This window comes from Diabrotica undecimpunctata, chromosome 6, assembly GCF_040954645.1.
Source record: "Diabrotica undecimpunctata isolate CICGRU chromosome 6, icDiaUnde3, whole genome shotgun sequence".
Lineage (NCBI taxonomy): Eukaryota > Metazoa > Arthropoda > Insecta > Coleoptera > Chrysomelidae > Diabrotica > Diabrotica undecimpunctata.
Window position 1 is genome coordinate 103,420,746 of NC_092808.1, and position 20,471 is coordinate 103,441,216.

General features: G+C 34.0%; 1 protein-coding gene across 1 annotated transcript in view; it reads right to left on the reverse strand.

The window, feature by feature from the left end:
* LOC140444554 (phenoloxidase 1-like) overlaps window positions 1–11,134 on the reverse strand; it is a 30,285-nt gene extending 19,151 nt beyond the window's left edge. The window contains exons 1-3 of the mRNA XM_072536314.1: window positions 11,094–11,134; window positions 1,871–1,996; window positions 1,365–1,560 (exon numbers count right to left, since the gene is read on the reverse strand). Coding sequence (XP_072392415.1) covers window positions 1,365–1,560; window positions 1,871–1,981 — 307 coding nt within the window. The 5' untranslated portion in view covers window positions 1,982–1,996; window positions 11,094–11,134. The remainder of the gene's footprint in view (window positions 1–1,364; window positions 1,561–1,870; window positions 1,997–11,093) is intronic.
* Between the last annotated feature and the right edge of the window lie 9,337 nt (window positions 11,135–20,471).

The following is a 20,471-nucleotide window of genomic DNA, read 5'->3' on the forward strand; positions in this document are numbered from 1 at the left end:
CGTTTGGTATGCGAATACAAAAGAGCATTGAGTTTAGGAAAAATGTTTACGTATGTTTTATAGATTTCTAAAAATCCTTTGATAAAGTACCACATACATTACTATTTCAATGCAGTTGATTTGGACACGTATGACATTAGACTGCTTAAAACCTGTACTAAAATTAAACCCCTTGAATTAAAGTCGATCAAGAGGTTTCAGCTAAAGTTTCTATCAAACGTGGTGTCAGACAGGGATGTGTTATGTCACTGATATTGTTTAATGCCTACACTGAATTAGTTTTTTAGATAGCGTTAAGTAATCATCGCTAAGGCTTTAAAATTGGTGGTGAAATTTTTAATAACGTCAGGTTTACAGATGACTAATGGCAGCAAATCTAAAAGACCTTTAAACCTTGTTGAACGCTGTAAACAACGAATGCACTGAAAAGGGCTTAACAATCAATGCAAAGAAAACAAAATGGATGGCGGTCGGAAAAATTAATATCGAAGTACTAAAATTAGATAACAAAATTCGGAAAAGGAGGAAAAGGATGAAAGACTTTAGATATATAAGACTATAAAAATGAATATAAAAAAAAACAAAAACAATGATAAACACAGGCGATCCCAGACGTATAACTATAAATGGCAGTGAGAGAACAATTATATGAATAGATACAAAGTGCGAAAATCACTAAGTGCAATGGGCAAAATTTAGAAAACTTAATAGAATGCTTACATTCTAATAAACCGAAAAATACCTTAATATTTGAGAAGCAAAGTGTTCAACATCCGTGTATTCCTCCTATTATGAGTATAAAACCTGGACAATAACCAAGGCAAATATGAATAAACTAGCCATAACAGAACGGGCAATGGAAAGAGTAATGTTATGTATACGACTGTCAGATAAAAAGAGAAACGACTAAGTAAGATCAAAAACAAGAGTCGAGGATATCATAACAAAAATTGCCAAACTCAAATGAAGCTATGCAAGCCACACTATTAGAGAAAAAGACCAACGTTGAACCACCACAATACAACTTTAGAGACCCTACAAAGGTAAACGTCCAAGAAGAAGACCACAGATGAGATAGATGACATAAAAAGAGTAGTTGGAACAAATTGGTATCGTGAGGAACATACTTGTTGCTCAAGATAGAGATCGATGGAAGGAGTTGGTAGAGGGCTATGTTCAAAAATGGACTTCAGAAGGCTAAGAAGAAGATGAATAGTTTAGAGTTCGGATTGTTACATACACAGTACGTTAAATAACGTACCGCTTTAAATAAGTAACGCTTTGACTTTTAAATTTTGTTTGCTTTTGTAGTAGCCTAAGAATTTTTAATATATTCTTGTACATAATAATAATACATAAATTACCTAAATAAATATTTATCAGTTGACCAGCAATTCTTCTATGCTTTGGAATAAATAGAGAAAAGTTTTCTTCTCGTTTTAAGTCTAAAATTTCGCCCAAAGGTGGAATGGAAATAACGTTAACTGGAATTTTGCCCCCTTCAGCTTCTTCTCCAAATCTAGTTACAATTTGCTTTCCGATGGGTTTGTATTGATCCGGCTACAAAAAGAAAATAACATAAATGATTTCATTTATTTACATTTTCTGAGTGTATTAAAAACTAGAGGTTAAAAAAATGTTTAAGGAAAAAAAACCAAAGAAAGAAGGAAGAACAAAGAAAGTTTAATTTATTTGGTTGTATGATTAAAAATATTTTGTAAATGCGTGTTTTATAAGTGTTTAATAGTTTTCTATTCTTGTATGTATATTAATTTATTTTAATTATTTAGTACATTTAAAATGCGATGCTTGGAAGATGATGAAAAAATTAATACTAGAATAACAATAATTATTAGTGAAGGTGTCTTACCAAATATTCTGGTGGAACGACAAAAACAGTTTTATCATCTCCTTTAGGCATTATAACCAATTCCCTTGGTTTGTCAAATAATTTGACAATATATTTTTTAGTATTAGACATCTTATTTTGTTTATTCTAGAATCAGAAAAATTATAACTACCTTAAATCTAATCAAATCATAAAGTATTTAAATAAAATTCAAATGAACGAAATTAAATTACATATAAAAAAATTAAAATTCGAGAACATTTAAATCTAACAAATCCTCACAAAAAAAATTAAAATCTAATAAAGATACAAGTTGGTCCACAAATAAGCTCTCCGAAATAAGTAAAAAGAAACAAATTCTTCAAAACCATCAGAGCCCTCGATGGCTCCAATTAGGAATTCTTCAGGCGAACGCATACTCAGGCAGCTTCGGCAGGAATTATTGTTGCAATGAGAAGGTTCGATGTAGCATTGATACAAATGCCCTGGGTATACAAGGTCAAAATAAGAGATATATCGGACATTGGTTGAAAGCTTATCTTTATATAGCAGTTCTGCTCAAGTTCCGAAGACCTGTATAATATTTAAATATATCAAGACACTTGACACTGCAGTTAATAAATATTGGTCCCAGGGATTTAACTACGGTAATGGAATTATGGAGGAGATAATTCTTGGATCAACGTACCTCTTATATGATGATCCTGAACATCCACCAACAAGGAAGTTGGGACAGCTAGTGAGCGATTGCAAGAAAAATATACTACACTTGACCATCGAATGTGATGCGAATGTGCACCGTTTGACCTGGGGCAGTACAAATACCAATGAAAAATGTAAGTAATTACTACAGTTTGTTACAAAACATGATTTATACGTACCAAACTTAGGAAACAAACCAACTTTCGTAACTTCACAATGAAAGGAGCTAATTGATATAACACTAACACCAACTCACGATGTTTAAACTGTTGAAAAATGACATTTATCAGTTGAAGTATCTTATTAAAACCATCACATTCGCTTTGATATTAAAGGTAATAAGCCTATCAAGAAAACTTAACGTAACTCTCGTAAAACAAACTAGAAAGAATATCAAGCTGACCTGGATTATTATTTAGGCTGGATTAAAGGGACAATAAAGCGTATATTGGATCTAGACTAATGTTATACTGTTACGGTTTCCAAATCACTGGGGAATACACGGAAATGTAAGAGCTGCTCCACTTGGCACAAAAGTATCGACTACAAAATATTTCGGTCAAGAACGGGCCGTGGAAGTGTCAAAAAGCATCGTTTCCGACCTTAAAATAGCCTGGATTTGAAGAAAATCCACAATGGAAAAATATACCCGGTCAAACACATGGCAAAATGTATATTGGACGGATATGTGCTAATAGGGCTAAAGTACTGCGTAAAATTAGCAGGAATCAGCTCAGATTCATAACCGGATTCCTTACTGAACATGCACCGTTCAAGAGACACCTGTATACAGTGGTACTGTTTTATGAAGACTTAATCTGCAGACTATGTAGTAGATGACCTAAAACAGTCAACCGTATTTTGCATGACTGCAAGACATTAGACACACTTTTTGGAAACTACCTTTGGTGACTTTAAAAACATATGGTAGGTACTCATCCCATGGTATAAGGATCAATAATCCTGGAGTTAGCATAATAAGTCAACTTGCAGTACGACTAGGTTACAACAAATGGATTTCATTAAAAAAAATTGGTGAGTCTGGATACCATGAACGTAGTCACAGCTCTTTTGATTATTGGTTTTATCTGATGATTTTAAGTAAATTCTTAGAGTCTTAAGTTACCCCAACAAACATTTTATCACTCATCACATTTAAATTTCTACCATTTAGTCTTCGAAGATCTAGTCTCTTTAAATTCCTCTGGTAAATTTTATAATTTTTTACTTTTGAGTGCTTGTGATAAGCTCTGTATTTGAAGTCTATTCTGTAACTTCAATAAGAGCTTGCTTCGTTCTACATCTAACTTTGACTTTACATTTAATATACTTAAAGATATAAAGATCCTTTCTTTTACTTTATTACAAAAAAATACTTTTGTGTTATACATGGTATCCAGAAACTCTCCTGACAAACGAAAACCGAAGATTCCTCAGATAATTTTTAGACGATTTAACCAAATTCACCTAGTTCAAAAATGGGATCCCTAAGGGATCTAGAGCTCTTTAAAGATGGCGCCTTGTAAGTAGTTTTCTCTTAATGCCTTCAGAAGCTTATAAAAAAACTAAAACTGATAAAATAATTTATCCTTCAGAGTTGAATCGATTCCATTAATTCTGGATTTCTAGTTCCGTTCATAGGCGTCCGTTTTGCGTAAGTCAACGGTTATTTTAACGCATAACTTTTTTGTTTTTAACTTTAAAGCATTTGTGATACTAGATTATTAAATTTTGGGAAAATCTAGTACTAAAAGATACTACTTTAAGTCTGTAGGATATACCATTTTCTAGAAAAATCGGTTTGAAAATTCGTTTTTTGTCATAAAAGTTAAATTAATAGGTACCTTAATGATGTTTATAAATTACCTTTTGTTTCAATAAATGTTGCACACAATTCGTAAAGAATGTTTTGGAAAATTTTTAAAATTTTATGGTTTAAGGTTTTTAAAAATAAAGCATTTATTACGATAAATGGAAATTACGAATAACACAAAAGAACAAGTATCAAATGTAGATAGTAACAAAATATGCTCAATGTGATGACCGTTAGTCTCTGTACATCAATTTTTTATTTTACTTAGAAAACCGAATTCTTGCAAAAATTTTAAAATTCTAAATTTGTTGTAAGCATATTGTATCCTTAGCCAGAGTTGTGTACGATTTTGCATCGAAACGAAATAACCAAATACTTTTATATATTCTCAAATACAACAATCGCAAGTATTCAAATCCGGCAATCTTGCTGGCGAAGCAAATGGACGGCCTCTTTCAATCCAGAGATCTTCGTAGTTATTATCAAGAAATTGTCTTACATTTCTGCTAAAGTTGGCTGGTCAGCCATCACGTAGAAACCATAAGTTTTGCCGAATATTTAAAGACACATTATTTACAAATCGGGTAAAATATTTTGCAGGAAATGTAAATAATCAGCATCAACTGACAACAATTTATCAATAACAACGTAGGTTATACTTCTGTTGATATTTCAAATCCTACTAGTGCAAAAAATATTAATTTAATTTTCATGACGAAAAAACGAACAATTTTCAAATCAATTTTTCTCGAAAACGGAGTATCCTACCGACTTAAAATGAGAGCATGTTTTAGTAATAGAATACGTGAAAATCTAATAATCTAGTATCACGAATGCTTAAAAGTTAAAAATAAAAAAGTTATGCGTTAAAATAACCATTGACCTACCCAAAACGGACGCCTATGACCGGTATTAGAAATTAGCAACTAATGGAATCGATTCAACTTTAGTGAATAAATAATCATACCAGTTTTCGTTTTCTTTAGATAAAAGCGTTCTGGAGGTATTTAAAAAAACTAATTATATGCAGCCATCTTCAAAGAGCTCATGCTCCCTTCGAAAGCATTTTCGGACTAGGCAGGTGAATTGGATTCAATTGTCTTAAAATTATCTGTGGAATCTCCATTCTTCCTTTATCAGGAGAGTTTCTGGATACCCTGTATTTAAGGATTTTAAGATAGCCTTCGATATGGTTGAATACCATAAAATATTTAAAATTATGGGAAAATGAGATATGCAAAACACTTTAAAACGCAATTATTAACATTTTGTTATATCTTCATTACAGTTAATACAAAAAGTAGAACTTTAAGAGAGGATGTAGCAATAGGTCCAAATAATGAATATTTAAAAAATGAAATTATCTACTAGTGGGAAAAGAAGAAGGTTCGTTTTTTTTATTAAAAAAAGAGGTGAAAAAAAAAAATAACCATTAGACAATAAAACAGGAAAATAGCATAAAAATGATATACCCGTAATATAGGGTAAACTATACTGTGATTGGCTACAATCAGCTATTGGCTCATTGTTGGATTTTTACATTATTTTAACAATGTAGCGAAATACACTGACCACTGATGTTATTTTACGACACTGGCAACCCTGTATAAATAGTATCTAATTACATTTTATTGTACTACCTTACCTTAAAAACATAGCGACAGATCTATGAGACGGTTTGCTGTATATACACATTTTTGGCAAAAATACTTAAGATTCGTAAAAACCTCTGGTATTGGAAGAAAGAATATTTTATATGTTATGTCTTGTTACATACAATTTATCGTCTTAAGTTATTCTATCATGTTTAAAATGAGTAAATTTAAGTCAATCATTGCATGAGTGTGCTTCCGTTTTATTAAATTATCTATGCCACTGGGTGTAATTTTTTTATGTTAGACAGTTACTATAAAAATGCATTTTATTAATAAAATTGTATGTTTACTGATTGACACATAGGTACATAATGATTTTTTTATAGATGCCCAAAGTGAAGAGTGTGCACAATTAGAAAAAATATGCTAAAGAATATGTTTCGCTTGCGTTGAACACCATCGAAAATAGGACGTCACAAAGAAACGCTTCCCAGACATTTAAAGTACCACCTCAAAGCCCACACTTTAGAAAAAACGATAAGATTGCTAATAAGACCACATTGGGACCAAGCAATATTTTTACCAGTGAGGAGAAAGCCATTATAGAAGAATGGATATTGACAAGTTACAAAAGAGGATTTCCAGTTAGGAAAGTAGATATTCAAGCTTCAATTAAGGAATTTTTAGATTTAAACCCATGTTAAAATACATTTAAGGACAATTTTCCAGGAGAAGGCTGGAATCAAGGATTTCTTAAGCACCATGAAATTTTAACTCACCGAATACCTGAAACAGTTATTTCGGTCAGTTCAGTTGTTTCAGAAGAAGATGTTCGTAAATGGTTTTTTTAGTCGAGGAATATTCAAAAAGTAAAAATTAAGATTACATTCTGCATTAGAATTTTTATTGGGATATTTTTATCTGTACCCAAAAATTTTTAAAGTTATTGCGCTTCGTGGGGCACGGAATATTTATGAAGTAACTGAGCTGATGCTTATTTATCCCTACAAAAGACTTTCCACTTCTATAGTTAATTCAGTGCCTTCTTCGTGGGAAATCGGACATAGTGACAACGGTTGGATGAAAGTTGAGTTATTTTAAGACGTTGGTAATGTTTTGTATCCATATAAAAAAAATTGCACCACATTTCCAATAATCCTATTTGTAGATGGCCATTCTACACATTAAACACTAAAGTTGAGTTAACTGTGCACCAAACTACAGATAATTTTAATATCGTTGTATCCCAACGCAACACGGTTAATGCAACCAGCAGGTGTTGCTGCATTCAAATCGTTAAAAACAGGTTGGAAAAAGGCAGTGTTAGAATTCAGAAGAAAAAATACTCATAATATACTAATTAAAAAGAAATTTGCACCAGTACTGAGATATGTCATAGAAGACTATGCAAAAGCTAAAATTATGGAGACTAAGATGTATCCAGATAATAATACACAAGTAGAGAAAAAAGTTTCACTGAATAGTCCGTTTATCTGTTTCAATTAATTCATGAAAATTCCTAATTGACGAGGGAGAATACCAATATTTACAAAAAATTGATCAGTTTGACGAAGCAAGTCATGATGAGTTTATTTTGTTGCATAAATTATATAAAAAGTTCGAAAATAGCCATAACCATCTGTATACGAAAATTTCTAACGATTCAGAACAACTAGAAATTAATAGAGTACTAAACACAGAAATAAAACATATGGAAATTATTTTCGACGAAAATCTAAATGTTCAGTTGTAAATTAAGATAAAAAGCAACCAACATTTATCAAGTGACATGCCTTTCGAAGAAACTATGGAGACAGGCCAAAAATTACAACATGTATTACAGCGAGGGCATGTAGAAGAATTACTTATACAGAAAAATAAAAAAGAAACTTAGCCTTAACAAGAAACCATGAAGACAAATGATATATTACAAAAAAATGTAACTCAGAAAGGATCTGTAAAAAAATTACTTATAAAGAAGAATAAAAATGAAACTTAGCCTATCGAAGAAAATGTGCAGACGAGTAATAATTCACAAGAAATTGTAACCCAGGAGGTACCTGTAGAAGAAGAATCACTTATAGAGGACAATAGAGAAAATACTTAAAATAATAGGAACATTTAAGATTTCGTAATTTGGTATAAAACACCAGAAAGAAAAGAAAAAAAGGATAGCTTAAGATTACCGTTTTGTTTTAACTTGTTTAGGATGGTAAAAATTTAGATGGAAAAATTAGCAATTAAAAAATAATAACAGGAAAGAAAATAATCACGTAAAACGGAAAGTTTATTCAAGGAAAAAGAAAAAGCTACAAAAATAAATTGGGAGAAAAAATATCAAAACAAAAAAGCAAGAAAACGATAGAGTGAAAGAAAACAAAAATGAATCTCAATTAAAAAGACTTAAAATGGGCATTGACCGCCTGAACTAACACGAGAATGCAGCACGAACAGGCGGATAAACAAATAATACACAAATAGCTCAACGTCACGTAAGAAAAGTTTTCAGCAGTTCTGAAAGTGATGATTAGCCCCAACAGAATGACTAATGTTAAATAAGAATCATCCTGAAATACTTCACACCCAAGAGAGCGAGGCCAAAACAAACAAAAATTAAAGTCCAAGGACTAAATATGGAATCTACGAAAAAATAATATCAGAAAAGATCGCTAACTAAGAATAAAAATGAAACTTAGCCTTAAGAAGAAACCATGACGAAAAATGAGATATTACAAGAAAATGTAACAAAGAAAGGATCTGTAAAAAAATTACTTATAAAAAAGAATAAAAATGAAACTCAGCCTGTCGAAGAAACTGTGCAGACGAGTATTAATTCACAAGAAATTGTAACCCAGGAGGTGCCTGTAGAAGAAGAATCACTTATAGAGGACAATAGAGAAAATACTTAAAATAATAGAAGCATTTAAGATTTCGTAATTTGGCTTAAAACACCAGAAAGAAAAGGAAAAAAGGATAGCTAAAGATTACCGTTTTGTTTTAACTTGTTTAAGATGGTAAAAATTCAGATGGAAAAATTGGCGATTAAAAAATAATAACAGGGAAGAAAATAATCAGGTAACACGGAAAGATTATTCAAGGAAAAAGAAAAAGCTACAAAAATAAATTGGGAGAGAAAATTACAAAACAAAAAAGCAAGTAAACGATAGAGTGAAAGAAAACAAAAATGAAACTCAATTCAAAAGACTTAAAATGGGCATTGACCGTCTGAACAAACACGAGAATGCAGCACGGACAAGCGGAGAAACAAATACCTAACACACAAATAGCTCAACGTCACGTAACAAAAGTTTTCAGCAGTTCTGAAAGTGATGATGAACCCTAACAGAATGACTAATGTTAAATAAGAATCGTCCTGAAATACTTCACATCCAAGAGAGCGGTGCCAACACAAACAAAAATCAAAGTCGAAGGACTAAATATGGAATCTACGGAAAAATAATATCAGAGAAGATCACTAGGAATAAAATATTAGAAAACGATAACATCGAGGAACACTAACATCATCAAAAAAGAAAACACCGTGGTTTAGAGAGAAAGTAAAGACAAAAAAAGCCTTTTTACAATACGGAACACAACAAACACAACAGTCATATAACAACTATAAACAAATCAGAAATAAAACGAATACTTTAGTTAGACAAATAAAAAAGGAACACTGACAGAGCTTCTTAAAACAGATGGAACACAACTTCCACGCAACACCAAAAGAAATATGAAAAATGATCAGAGGACAAAACATGGGTAGACTGCTTTCGATCCCTATTTGCTAAAGGCGACGATAATGAACAACCAACACCAGAGGTGACGACAAACGAAGAAATAAATAGTGAGAAGAAAGAAATGAAGGAAGCACTAAGGAAATTAAAAAATATAAAATCACTAGAAGAGAACAGAATACCGAACAAACTCCCAAAGTACGGAGGACCAGATATGGCCAAAAAACTATTAAAACTAATCCAAAAAATAATAGAAAAAAACAAAATTCCTCAAGAATGGAGATCAAGAATCCTAATAACTCTCTTCAAAAAGAGAAACAAATGTAACCCGGAAAATTACAATGGAATTAACTTATTAGACACAACACTAAAATTATAATGAGGCAAGTGCAAGAGAAATTATAAGAATACAACAAACCAGCGTATCTATGTTTCATGGACCTTAAGAAGGCATTTGACCGGAATAAATTAAAGAACGTTATCCACTTATTATACGAGGAATAATCAAAACGATTGAAAATATCTACCCAAACAACACAATAAAAGTAAAAGTAGAAGAAGAATTAACCGACCCTATTGAAGCTGGCAATGGGATAAGACAGGGAGATTTCCTGAGTCCTCTATTGTTCAGACTGATTATGGATACAATAATAAAAAGTAAGAACTAAAAAAGGATACCAAATGGGAGAAAAACAACTTAAAATACGCAATACTACTCTCTCAAAGTGAAGATAATTTACAACGTATGCTGCACCAACTTAATATAACGGCCAGCAAAAATTGACATGTTAATTTTCCCAAAAAAGACAAAATACATGTTTATAACAGCAAGTTTACTAAGATGTAAATTGGAGCTGGAAGGTCAGATAATAGAACAAGTAAAGGAGTTTAAATATCCAGGCATTACATTATCTAGCTACAGACAGCTCGAACCTGAAGTAGAAGATCAAGTAAATACAGCAAATAGAAACGCATGTTGCCTGACTAAAACGACATAGAGAAATAAAAATATCGGGAAAGAAATGAAGGGCAGAATATACAAAACAGTCATCAGACCAATAATGACATACCCGGCAGAAACACGACCTAACAATAAGGGGACATAAGGGATGTTTGAAACAGGAGACATAAAAATACTTGGAAAAATTACTGGTAGGACATTATGGGACAGAGCTAGAAGTACAGATATATGACGTAGATGCAAGGTGGAGAACATAAAGAACTAGGTAAAAAATAGAAGAGTAGAATGGAACGATCATATAAGCCGAATGACAACAAATAGAGTAGTAAAGACGGCAAGAGACGGTTTCCCAATAGAAAGACGATCAGTAGGAAGGCCATGAAAGCGATAGAACGATAACTTACAAAAAAAAACACAAAGAATAACTGTTACTTACATTTTTTTAAAATAGTATTTAGAAAATACACATTACCTGGAACGTACTAGTAGAATAAAAATATTGCATTTAATTAACCAAAATGTTGCTTTTATACTAAGTGTTCAATTCAAATATTGTCAACATAATTTAATCTAATCACTAGTATTGGTTTTTCACAGACATAATATATTTTTTTTATATTTATTTTGTCTGCGAATTACTGTTTATTATTATTATTATTTAGAAAATAAAGCCGTATCCACCATAAGGGTTTTTAACGGCAGCTAGAGAATTACAAAATTAAATTTAATAAAACATTAATATGGATTTTTAAAAATTTACAGTAGTCTATGTTTTCTATGTTTTTTATAATTTCTAATTGGTTTTAAATCATTTGGTTGACAATTGTATAATTTGGGCCACATGTAACCAACATATTTGTGGAGTATGGATTTATTACATTTAGATAAAATTGCATTATTTCTTGAATATTTAGCTAGATGGGCTTGATTGTTAAAGTTTAATATTATCTGGACTAATTTATTTTTCATCGACATTCAAATTAATAAAAAAAAAACGGTTGGGTTTACCGAAAGTACAAGCTGAATATAGCCGCAAATGTCAACAAAGAATTAAAATATTTCGGTTTGGTAGTGTAGAGATGTTTTATAATGCATCTCTGTTGTATGCTTCAAATATAAAAAGAGAAAGCTTTTAAAAAGTACATATCGATTATACCTACTGTTTTATGAATTCTGCAATATTTAATTTATATAAAACAATAACGAGTAAATATTTGTCTCTTTCGAGATTAATTGCAAACATATGTTGCAATCTGGCAACTGCTGATTTGATGATTGCCAACTCTTTTCCCTAATACATCAAAGGGTAATTGCCAAAAAAAATTCTAATAATTAACTGCAATTAATCTCCAATATTATATAAATCAAAAATTGTAGAATTCATAACATAATATAAACAAAATGTACTTTTCTAAAGGTCTAAAGCTTTAGCTTTTTATAATTGAAATATACAGCATCTTCTTCTTCTTTAGGTGCCGTCTTCTTAGCGAACTTTGGCGATGACCTCTACAAAGTCTTCCCTATTTTGGGCTTTCCTTATTAAACTTTAAAAGTCTAATCCTGTCCAATCTTTGATGTTGCGCAGCCAGGTCATTTGTCGTCTACCCGGGCCGCGTCTGCCTTCTATTTTCCCTTCTATAATAAGCTGAAGGAAGTTATACCTGTCGTGTCTAAGATAAGACGTTGTACGCTTCTTGACAATTTCTGTGAGTTCACGTTCTCTATTCATACGCCTTAAAACTTCTTCATTTCTAACGCGGTCGGTCCATGGAATTTTCAGCATACGACGAAATACCCACATCTCAAAGCTCTCTAAACGTCGTAACGAGCTGACTGTTAACGTCCAAGCTTCCACGCCGTGTAATAGTACACTATATACATAACAATTTAAGAATTTAAGCATCTTTAAGAAGGTGTTTCTTGCATGTTCTATTTTACATTTAACCTCTTGTTCTTGGTCTAAGGTTTCATGTATCCAACATCCTATATACTTGTTCAACTAGATTGTTGTTAACTAGTATGTTTATAACTGGTACAGTATCTACATTATGAAAACATGCCTACACCTCTAAACGGAAATTCAACTCAACTCAATTCAAGAAACTCAACTATAAAAACCATTGTTAGTGATTTTGCTTTCCACGTAAAAGAACTGAATACTATTCATCATAAATGGGCCAAATAGACTGCATCCTCAAGAATCACCACTTGATTATAACTTGATAACTTGATATAACAATACCACCAATATATATATATATATATATATATATATATATATATATATATATATATATATATATATTATCAAGAGGGATATGATTCCATTCGAGTTCGGGGTCTCAATCTGCCTACTCCTCAGTGTCCAGTAACTGAGGAGTAAGCAGTGTAGGCAGAAGTAGAAGTGTACGTATAGACATCTATACCAGCCAAAGACCACAAGATAATTTCCCAAAATAAGTAATCACTCTCCATGGTTTAGAGAGGAAGTAAAGACAAATTATGAAGAAAATAAGAAAGCCTTTTTACAATACAGAACATAACAAACACAACAGGCATATAACCACTATAAACGAATCAGAAATAAAAAGAATACTTTAGTTAGACAAATAAAAAGGGAACACTGGCAGAGCTTCTCAAAACAGATGAAACACGACTTCTACGGAACACAAAAAAAAATATGGAGAATGATCAGAGGACAAAGAAAATAAATAAATGCGACACATATTCAGAAGGAAACATGGGTAGACTACTTTCGATCCCTATTTGCTTAAGGTGACGATAGTAAAGCACCAACACCAGAGGTGATGACAAACGAAGAAATAAATATTAAGGATGAAGAGGTAAAGGAAGCATTAAGGAAATTATAAAATAGAAAATCACTAGTAGAGGACAGAATACCGAACGAACTCCTAAAGTACGGTGGACCAGATCTGACCAAACAACTATTAAAACTAATCCAAAAAATAATAGAACAAAACAGAATTACTCAAGAATGGAGATCAAGCATGCTAATACATCTCTTCAAAAAGTGAGACAAATCGGACCCGGAAAATTACAGAAGAAATAATTTATTAAACACAACACTAAAATTAACAACCAAAGTGATAATAAATAAACTGAATAGAATTATAACACTAGCAGAAGAACAACAAGGTTTTAGGTTGGAACGATCATGCACCGACGCTAAATTTATAATAAGGCAAATGCAAGAGTAACAAGTGCAAGAGAAATCATTAGAATACAACAAACCGGCATATCTATGTTTCGTGGACCTTACAAAGGTATTTGACTGGGTCAAATTAAAAGACGTTATCCACTTACTGTATGCAAGAGATATACCTCTAGGAATAATCAAAACGATCGAAAACTTCTACCAAAACAACACAATAAAAGTAAAAGTAGAAAAAGAACTAACCGACCCTGTTGAAGCTGGCAATGAGGTAAGACAGGGAGATTTCCTGAGTCCTCTATTGTTCAACCTGAATATGGATGAAATAATAAAAAAAGTAAGAACTGAAAAAGGATAACAAATGGGAGAAAAACAACTTAAAATAATCTGCTATGCAGACGACGCAATACTACTCTCTCAAAGTGAAGATGATTTTCAATGAATGCTGCAACAATTTAGTATAACCGTCAGAAAATGTAACAAGTTAATTTTCCTAAAAATGAGAAAATGCATGGTTATAACCGCAAATTTACTAAGATGTAAATTGGAGCTGGAAGGTCAGATAAGAGAACAAGTTATGGAAAGCTCGAAACTGAAGTGGAAGATCAAGCGAATAGAGCAAACAGAGCCGCAGGCTGTCTGGATTAAATCGTATGGAGAAATAAAAATATTGGGGAAGAAATGAAAGGCCAAATTTACAAAACAGTCATCAGATCAATAACGACATACTCGGCAGAAACACGACCTCACACAGAGAGGACAAAAAGGATGTTAGAAATAGCAAAGATGAAATCACTTAAAAAAATTGATGATAAGATACTATGGGATAGAGCTAAAAGTACAGATATACGACGTAGATGCAAGGTGGAGAAAATCAAGAACTGGGTAAGAAATAAAATAGTAGAATGGAACGATCGTATAAGCCGAATGACAACAAATAAAGTAGTAAAGACGGCAAGAGAAGGTTTCCCAATAGAAAGACGATCAGTAGGAAGACCAATGAAACAATGGAAAGACAACTTGCTGGAGGCACATTAAAAAACAGACAGAGTCATGTTCACATAAAAAGAAGAAGAAGAGTAGGCATTCTCATAAATCAGGAATCTGAAGTACTTTTACCCATCACAATATGAGAAGTAAATGCGGCTTTAAAGGAAATAAAGAACCATCAGTTACTGGAGGCGTGCATCTCCGATATAAATTGACAATCGAAAAGGTAATAGAATATAAGGGGAATTCAATGCTGTATCACAAATACCTAATAGCAGAAGTAAAATAGAACGACAGTATATTGACCAGAGAAAAGTTTATGACATCAGGAGAGGAATGGCAACAGGGTGAAGTATATGAAGGATACAGAAAAACAAAGCCTTTAATGAGTAGAGTTCGATATAGTCATTATTCTGTATTAATCATCACAGAAAAAGTATCTTATAATATATGAAGTGGAAGAGCAGTGAAGAATCAATGTAACGACGTGACAAAAATAGAAATGATATCCTGCCAAAAAGGAGTTACAGAGGAGGTTTGGTATTACAACGAAAACATAAAGACCAGGCAACATAAAATATCTACATCGAATGTATGGACGTATATTTGGAAAAGCTATATATGAAAGGCAGATGGGATGACTAAATAATACAAAAAAGAAAAAAAGCATTTCTCACGAGTGGACCGTAAGAACAAAAAAAAAGCCCGCTTGTAATTAAAAACTCCGTTTAAATTTAATATGCTTCACAATTCGAGGTAACGTCGTTTTCATGGCAACCAACCAAAAATCCTTACAACAAACACCATCCTCCAGGTTCTTATCCTGGACAATTTCAATTCTGACATTCAAAATACTTACATATCAACTGACATTCCAAACACTGACGCGACATACAACACAAAAATTACCAACACACCACAAAGTTGCCCCACGTATCAAAATACACACCAAAACCCATCATTCATAGCCACCCGACAATCACAGAGTATTACCACAACTTTTTTACAACAAATTTTACACACACACACACCTTTAACACCGGTAGCCGATCAAAATACGACATCGAACACATGACACAATACATAAACAACTGTATGTCACAAAACCCTAATCTCAACTTACAAGCCCCTAAAAATACTGACAGTATTTGAACAGGAAATTGATAATTAGTCGGTATGCTCACGCTCGTCCCGTTTGTACCGAGTGTCCATTACTATAGATGGATGCCCGATTCAAACAACTGAGGAACTCAAGGAAGCAGCAGTGAATCTACGAAACGATTACGATTACCTGAACGACCAGTCCTTTAAATAACGCAACGTAATACACTCACACGACACAAAATACACGATAAACCACATTTCAACCAAATTCTGCAGCCAAACCCCACTAATTCTAATCATTCCGGTCATGTTAGATGACAAAAACGATTTCTTTGCAGTCTACGTAGTAAATAAATCGGAAAAAATAGCCTACTCTTTACCTAACAAACCCCATCAATGCCAAATCTCTGAAGAAAAAACTCAAAGTTCTTCCTGAAGCCAAATACCTTACCATCACGAACAAATCCAAGCAAAAAACATCCACCCATCCCCCACTACAGTCCCAGAAAACATCACATAAATATTCCTAAACACACACATTACTTTACAACAATTCTGCAATCAACACAGATTCAACCGATTATTTAAAACTCAAAATTTACCCGGCTTAAAATTCGAGTTCCTTATAGTCAACTTTCCCGGCAAATCTGCCACACTTACAACCAGATCCGAAATCAATACATCATCCCTACAAAAACACCTTACATCCTATATCGAAGATGATAACATTACAGTTACACGTAACACACAACATGAAACTTCGACAGAAACAATACCTAGCGAACCTTCACCTTTCAATCTTACAACCAACATACACAAAATAAAACACAGACGACTCAAGCTACAGAACGATCAACTCAAACAATAGATACGAACTATCCCCTACAGCTATTACACACAGGCAACACAAACACACAAGACAACCCAACAGCTCGCATATAAATACCTTATAGAACACATCCCTCTAAACATTTGCCAACAAAATCATCTCAACAATATTTTAAAATCGAACGAATTTATTCCCAACAGCAAAGTCTACTTAAAAGTCTATTCATCAGACAATACATTCCAATTCCTCTTCAACACATTTCAACCCCTAAATATCCACGAATTCGAGACAAAACTAAGAAACAACATCAGTAATAACATAATCACCATTGGCCCCAGATATTTTAATAACTTCCCACAAAAGTCTTCTAAAACAACAAATAAAATCTAATCTAACCGCCATCTCGTCATGACAGGCATTAACAAAAATCTTTCATAAAAAGACATTGAAGACCGTTTATCATAAGGCCACTTCCCTTACACTAAAATCGTTAGAATAATTGCTTGCTAGAATTACATCCGTACAAACTTCGTTCGAGTCTTCGCAAACTCAGAACAAAAGTTCACGGAAGCACTGAAGTACGGTATTGAGCCGAATGGGCAGATTATACATTGTGAGATCCCTGGATTAAATAACGTCATCCCCCGCGCTTAAAATACTGCTCTAGATGCTGCCAAAGCGGACATCACAATACAGAATACCAACAAACATCCACTATCTGTCCAAACTGTGGGAAAAATCACAAATCATATGAATGGCAAATGCACCATCCTATACAAACTGCCGTGGCAAACATCCAGCATATTAACATAAATGTCACGCCAAAAAAGGCGCTTCCACAACACAGAAAAAGACACAGGCAGTCACTACCCAGACAAATTCCCTCAGACGAACTCTCCTTGAACATACCGTCGATAATTAACCTCATGTCTATGATTTTTACCTGACGTCTTATCCCAATATCCCAAAAATGGAAGTCAGTCCCCTCAAATATTTCCTTCACAGTTGGTTGTGGCTAGTTCTTCCTAGGTGAAGAATTAGCCACCTCTACGCGTTACTTACTAAAGAAAGTCCAAACAATGCTGAAAGTAATCGCTCCATTTTTGGATGCATATGGCATTTTTATCTACGGGCCACCTGAACTGGTTCACGACGAAGTTGCCCACCGAACATCGACTCTATCGACGATAAGCGCCGATCAAACCCCTGCCTCGAGATCTACGACTGTCTTAACCAAAGACTTAAGTCAATAACGAAAATTCGCCCCAAACATACACAAAAACTACATACCTTGAAGATGCACGTAGCCTAAAGCAAGGATTTACAACTCCTATCTTTCTTCTTCTTCCCCAGATTTTCCCTTTTCCGGGGCTGCTGTTTCTTATTCTTCCACAAGTCCTCTGCCACACAGTCCTTCCATCTTCTCCTCGGTTTTCCTCTACCACTCCTTCCATCAACCTCTAACAGCTCTATCCTTCGTCCCACATAGTTTTCATCCACATCCAAAGCATCCACTCCTTACCACGATCCTATACCCCAAAACCCCAATACCTACACACCCCTACAAACACAAAACACATTCTCACCAACACACACTAACACACAAAATTAGAGAATCGAGGACATCCCCCCAGACATCTGTCAGCAAAGAGCATTCTGTCTACTTATCAAAGACAATAATCTACTCCCAGATTTAGACTCAATAAAAGCCTTCCCAACCCAAAAGACAGCTTCCATACGAACCACCAATCTTTTAGAACTTAAACATCTCACTGCAAAACTTCGACAAATCACCGCAGAGAGCTATATTTCCATAAATTTAGGTTTCAAATCTAATAAAAGCTTAACTAATCCACACCTGGTTTAATCAAATCAACCCACCACTTTCATTAGAGTTTTCACAAACTCTGAAACTAAATTCACTGATGTACTCTCGAATGGTATTAAGATCAAAGGAGAGCGATTGAAATTCGAGATTCCAAGATCTAGCAATTCCGTTCCGGTTCGACCAAAATACTGTTCGAAATGCTGCAATAGCGGACACCTCAACAACGAATGCCTCGAAAAATCAATGATCTGTCGATACTGTGGACAACACAGGTCTACTGCATGTCCCACGATAGATGTACCCAAATCTACCAACTGTACCCGGAGGTTACCAGGCATTTTCACAAACATGCCCACACGGAAGAATCCAGCCAAAAGACACAAAACAGACCCAACCCGTACACACTTCCAAGCAAATCCCCTCATACGACCTATCCTCGGATATGAAATCCCTAATCCACTTAACATCCATGTTCCCCTTCAATGTCTTCTCTAAAAAGAGAAGTGACACAATGATTTGTCTAATGCACTGTATGGGTATGCAATATCAACCTCCTGCTACAACAATTCCATAAACCAAACCTTCACTCAACTCCGCACATAAATACACAAATTCATTATTAATACTTACACTTATCATTTACCCACACATTACCTCCACACACTTTACCTCCACCCAAGCTCAGAAATCATAAACATACCAACACAAGAAAAGAAACAAGCCAATAACACACAACCAATAACTACACAAATCCGCACAATCTCCATACACCAAAAACTAAACAGTGAGCACCCCACACTCCTTAAGAGTCGCATTCAAAATCACGACAGGGGGAGATTGGTTTTCTTGCACTTGCACTCATTGTGCAATGAGATTGATCAAATCTCATTGCACAATGATACTTGATCCTAGGTGAGGACACAGCCAGAGCTATCCTCCACGCGTTTCAACTGAACAAAACAAAAAGACCAACAATCTGAAAAGGATGGTTTATATGGATGGAACATAATTTGTACGTAGGTGTCGGCTTGGTCCAACCGGCACCCAAAGGCAGGAAACCCTTCTGACACTACTCCTTTACAGCCACCACTTAGTTCCAGAGAGCGGCAATATGCAAATTGACGTTTACCGAATAAAAAACCCCACTCTTGAAGAGGCGACAATGCCGAAACAAGGTAAAAACACGTATTCATTCGTAGTTTTCATCTCTACGTCTAACAGACCAAACTGTTGCAGTATTTTTTCTTGAATATTTTTTGAGACTTTAGTCACCCCGGCTCTTTGCCCAATCAAGTCGTTCCTGATCCTGTCCCTTCTAGTCTTACCCAACATCCGCCGTAACATTTTTATTTTAGCTACCTCCATCTCCTTTTCCTGAATCTTACTTACAGGCCACAATTCATCGCCGCACACCAAAGCAGGTCTCACCACACTCTTCTATATATTTTCTTTCAACCCTCTTTCGCTCACATAGTACCCAGCTCATTCGTGTCCAGTTAAATTAACCAGCCTGTATCCTATCGGCAATTTCTCGTTCTAGGGCCACATTTTCCGTTATGTAAGAGCCAAGGTATTTAAATTCTTCTACTTGTTCTACTCGTTTTCTCCAAGCAATTCTATACACCCAACCATTCCTCTTTCTCCTAGTCACAAATACTTCGTTTTCGAACTGCTAACCTTAAGTTCACCCTTTTTAGTAGCCCTTCTCTAACACTCCAACTTCTCCTCCATCATTTCTTTGCTCTTCTCTACTAACACGATATAATCTCTCTGTCAGTACATCCATAACAAGATTAAACAGGTAGGGACTTAGTGTAGAGCCTTGATGCAAACCTGATGGAAAACTTTCGGTCAATCCGACACAAGTCCTTACTTTGGACTCCTCATACAT